Source organism: Octodon degus, unplaced genomic scaffold, assembly GCF_000260255.1.
Source record: "Octodon degus isolate 3935 unplaced genomic scaffold, OctDeg1.0 scaffold00065, whole genome shotgun sequence".
In the NCBI taxonomy this organism is placed as follows: Eukaryota; Metazoa; Chordata; class Mammalia; order Rodentia; family Octodontidae; genus Octodon; species Octodon degus.
In genome coordinates, this window is record NW_004524641.1 from 9,552,407 (window position 1) to 9,557,331 (window position 4,925).

Below are 4,925 nucleotides of genomic sequence, written 5' to 3' on the forward strand. Positions count from 1 at the left end.
ATAAAAGAAAACCTCAAACCACAGTGACACACATGCACCCATGTTTAGAGCAGTGCAATTTGTTATAGCTAAATCCTGGAAACAACCCAGATGCCCATCAACTGAAGAATGGATAAGGGAGATGTGGTATTTTTATACAAAATATATATGGAATAATATGTAATGTTATTCAGGTATAAAACAGGATAAATTTGAGTCTTTTTTTGGGTAAATGAATGCAACTAGAGAACATGCTCTCAAGTGAAATAAATCAGACCCACATGTGAAAACATTGTACTGTCTCCTTAGTGTGAAAACATGAAAGAGAAAAATGGAATCTGAAGGGTACAATAAACACTGGTCAAAGGGAATGAACTTATTTAAAAGGGAAGAGTTACTGAGTTGAGGACAAGGGCAGGAGAGGGAGTGGTGGAAAGAGATGTATCAATACATATAAGCAGGATGCTTTCAACGACTACACTGTATTTCTGCTGGTCTACGGAAAGAAGCAGTTAATGCTTTAATTTGTTTCATCTCCTTTTTTCAATTGTTTGTACTTTTTCTCTTCTTAATTTCTTATATATTTCTTTCTTTTGTTCTTTCTTCTTCCAATTTTACATGCATATGATAGGTTACAGCCCAAGTACAGCCTGCTAAATTATCATGGCCTTGATCCAACATGGCTGAAGCCCCAAAACAACTGCTTATCTTCCCACTGACCACTCCCTTCTCCCCCATGCCAGTCCTGGGTACAACTTCCTTTTACCTTTCCTGCACACACATGGGAGCCTCCAATCAGCTCCTTGGGTGTCACTGAACCTGCCCCTCAAACTCTGCCTCTAGCAGAAGTCCTTAAAGTCTCCTCTCCCTGTCTCAGGTCAGAGGACCTCCCCATCTTGCCCTCGATCCTCTCCATGTCTTCAGAGTTAATAAAGGCTCCTCCCCAAACCCTTCTTTCTGCTTCTGTGCTGCGCTGCCGCTGCTAAAACTGATCAGCATATATCTGGTAATATGAACCAGTTGGAAGACAACACTATCTATTACAACAAATACTGTGAAATTCATATTATTCTGTCAAGTGAAAATCTGTATCACTTGTAATTTTTTGTTTTAATTCTAATTTGTACTCTCTTTAAAAAAATTGTTTAAAGCAAATATTCATTTAAAGATATTCTGAAGAAAATAATTATCAACAGGAAATAGGAATGACAAATGGACATTGTACAAGTAAAATACTGAACATATAATGTTTAGGCACTGTAAAGGACAAGGGAACATGAGCTATACCTCTAAATATAATAGAATTCATTTTTCATTTTAAATATCCTTCTGTTTAAACAGTAATTGCTTTTGACTGAAGCAAAAACTGAAGTGCTAATCCAGGCATTTCTGCCTTTTCAAATTTAATTAGGTGACCATGGTTGCTTTGTATAGTTCTAATTATTTAAGAATCACATGATAGATCAGCTAAGCCACCAAAGGCATCTTACTGTGACACTGCTTCCTTTGGTGGAATCATCATGTTTTCTGAAAGAGAAGAAAAAAAAATCTCATTATTTCAAAAGTGATATTCTCAACATAAACTTCTAACTGGGAAATACCTGGAATTTTTTTTTCATAATTTTATTGATAAACAGATAGCAATGAGACAGTTTCAAATCAAATCGCTAGGACAGTTTCAATAACAAATACCTGTAATTTTTTGAAAGACATATAATAGAGGATTTCATTTTTTAAATGATGCAATTACATTCGCCCATTCCAAATTCTCCCTAATTTTCAGGAAAAAATCATGCTCAAAGGCATTCCAAATAATAAATCATTCTCCCTTTGGATCAAACATTAGCAATCTGTCATTATGTCTGGATGTAGGTCCCTGAAATACAAATAGCAATAAAAAATAGCATTATTATTTTCATTTGAGGTATGTGAAGTACTGTAATATATTGGGTTTTTTTTTTTTTTTTTCAGAACTGGGGATTGAACTCAGGCCTTTATGCTTGCCAGGCAAGCACTTATTATACTGAGCCATCTCCTTAGCCCCAGTACTGTAATTTATTAAGAGATTTTATGTAAGCATTTCTATTACATAGGCTAAAAAATAATTTTATACTAAAGGCAATTATTTTTAAATCATATAAACTGAAGGTAAAATAGATTTAAAGATATGTAAGAAATAGTTTACATGTTCTTACTTTTATAGCATGTCTTATACAGATAATTCTTGCAAAACACAAAATATTTATTTTATAAATCTCTAAACACCCATATAAGTTTAAAATGTAAATTAAAAAGAAACTTTGTCAGGCTATTAAGCATGCACAGTATTTTGTTTTAACAGTTATTAGCATTAATACCATCCTAACTGTAAAACCTCTTCCTTCTGAGCTACCAAATCTGGTTTATAAATATATAGAAATTATCCCTTACCCTTCTCCTACCTCACTTTGGAGTTCAGGTAAACAGGGATACAGGTATGATTCTGCATGGAAGACCAGTGATATATAAATAAGCTGCCAATTCTTTTTTTTAATCTATTTATTTATTTATTTATTTATCTATTTGGTACAGGGTCTCACTATACAGCTTGAACTCCTAGTGACCTTCCTGTCACAGTCTCCCCAGCACTGGGATTACAGGTGTGCGCTATCATGCCCAGTTTCAGGGCCAGCACGGGTGCCCTGAGTTCTGGGGCCGGCAAAACATGCAGTACTGGGGATCCTCATACTTGCCAGGCAGACACTTAGACGGCTGAACTATCTCCCCAGTCCAAGCTGCCAATTCAGTTGCCTCTTTGGTTTTACATAAGTTGGACTCTAGCTCTAGACTTCTACTTTAGGTTTTGCTTTCTGGGGCACTCTGACCAGTTCAGACATTTATTCTGTTATTAATTTGATTTTCCTCCAAGAAGCTTACAGAGGCTAATGCCTTTCAGAAAAGCAAAGTATCTTTAGGAGGAAAACCAGTTATGGGAAACTTAACTGTAGGATAAATGAAACATTTTACTCTGGTTCTCTAAGGCAAAAAGTAAAATAATAGTTGCATCAGGTGAGTGGTATTTGAAGGGCTGGGATCTTCAAGATCTCTCTCCCCTGGGATATTTGAGGGTCTCTTACTTCCACTTCAGCAGAGAATGAGGAAGCCCAGTGAGGCTAGCTTGGAGCCAAAGGGCCCCATACAGAACACAGAAGTCAGGTCAGGTGCAGAATGAGAAAGTCAGAAATGAAAGTAATAAGAAGCAAAAGTTCATTTACTATGCAAATGTAAAAGAATTAGCTACCTTGCAACATTGTGCTACTAGGTAGATGGAATTCAGCTGAATTTCCCAAGGGTTGGAGAATCACTGTACTCATAGAAGTAAGCTGGTTTCTAAAAACAACTGTTTCACTGATGGTATCATCTAGGGGCTTTATTCTTGGTTTGTGGAAAAGATCAGGGGCTAAGAGGTTATAGCCAGTGCATGCTGTAGTTTCTCAAGGCTAGCTGCCTCAAGGCCATAGTGTATAATAGGCTGTTGGTAAGCCCAGAACAACCGGCCACATAAGTAACGTGCTAAATCATCTCCTAACTGTCCCTGCATAATAAACTAAACAGGCTTTGGTGAAACAAATCAAGGATGATATCTCTTGCTGGGTATTTTCGCTCCACAGATGACTATAATCCTGCAGGTGGCGACAGAACATGTAGAGCACCACTGATGATTAGGGCCCTCCTCTCCTCTCCAGACCTAGGGTCTTCATGGATTGCAACAGAAAACAGACCACCCTCATGTGGATGCAACACAAGTGCATACAACTTTTTTCCCAATTTTACCTGGAGAAAGGAAAATTCAGCACTTTCTGAAGACCCAGCTTCTGCCTTCTGCTTGGTCCAGCTTTATCATTATTCAGGAAATGCCCACTTAATTTCCTTCCTAAATTGTATTCCTCAGGAAGTAGATGGAGTAATACTCAAGATCTGGGGCTCCTGGTAGAAGACACAGGATTCAACATGGCGGCTCTGTTGCTTTTCAGGTAAGTCTGGGAAAGTTACTTCTTGAACTTTTTAGTTTTTCCATTTGAAAAATGAGGATCCTAATGGTACTAACTTCCTTGGACCATCACAGAAGCAAATGGGGCACACTGGATAACATGTTTAGTACAGAGCTTGCCACATAGTAGGGACATGGTAGAAACACATTGTTGTGTTAAATACAGGGAAAGCTGGGAAGGTGTCCATGGGGCTAGTTAGGTCACTTAGGGAAACATAAAGGGGACTTTACAGTGATGGAGAGAAACATTTGACTAGCTGTGAAGGCTTTTAATGAACTAACTTAAAAGCTCTAAACACATAATTGTTCACAAAGATCACTGACTTCACGGGAAAAGCAATAATTCAGAAAGCAGGTAAATTTAAAGCCATCTATAAACTGAGAGGATAAGGAAAAGCTATTGTAAAGGCAATGTAAATTTTAGAAAAGAACTATTAATATGCAGGAAATATCTGGAGGAAACATTTTCAGAGAAGAATCTGATAATATTCATTGACTCATAAAGAGATAGCTAGAGAAAAGGGGTAGGTGTATTGTGCCTTATATTCATTGATACCTCTTGAGTTATGAACAACATAAATTATCTTTTAAAATGACAAAGATAATTCAGAATATGCAGTAATATTTGTTTCTATATTTATCCATCTCTTGTAGGCATGTAAGCAGTATGTTGAACTTGGACTATTTTATTTCTCTTCTTGGTTGGTACCTGTTCAAATTGGAGTCATAGTACCCAGGAAGAATGGTCTGCAGATGCACATTTTATATTTATCATTGTCGGTCTGGCTAACATTGATATCACATCATTTAATCTCCCTTTGATTTTTTTTTTTACCAAGCTCTTGTTTTTCAGAACATGGGTTTACTCTCCTAAGGTCGTCTAAAAATTCCTGTTACAATCAGGGCAACACTTTAA

At 36.9% G+C, this 4,925-nt stretch overlaps 1 protein-coding gene across 6 annotated transcripts in view; it reads right to left on the minus strand.

Annotated features, from left to right (window-relative positions):
* The window catches only part of Erich2 (glutamate rich 2), a 58,698-nt gene that overhangs the window by 47,674 nt on the left and 6,099 nt on the right, over positions 1-4,925 (minus strand). For all 6 annotated transcript variants that reach the window (XM_023719192.1, XM_023719194.1, XM_023719191.1 and 3 more), the window contains one exon: positions 1,470-1,506. In XM_023719192.1, coding sequence (XP_023574960.1) covers positions 1,470-1,501 — 32 coding nt within the window. In that variant the 5' untranslated portion in view covers positions 1,502-1,506. The remainder of the gene's footprint in view (positions 1-1,469; positions 1,507-4,925) is intronic.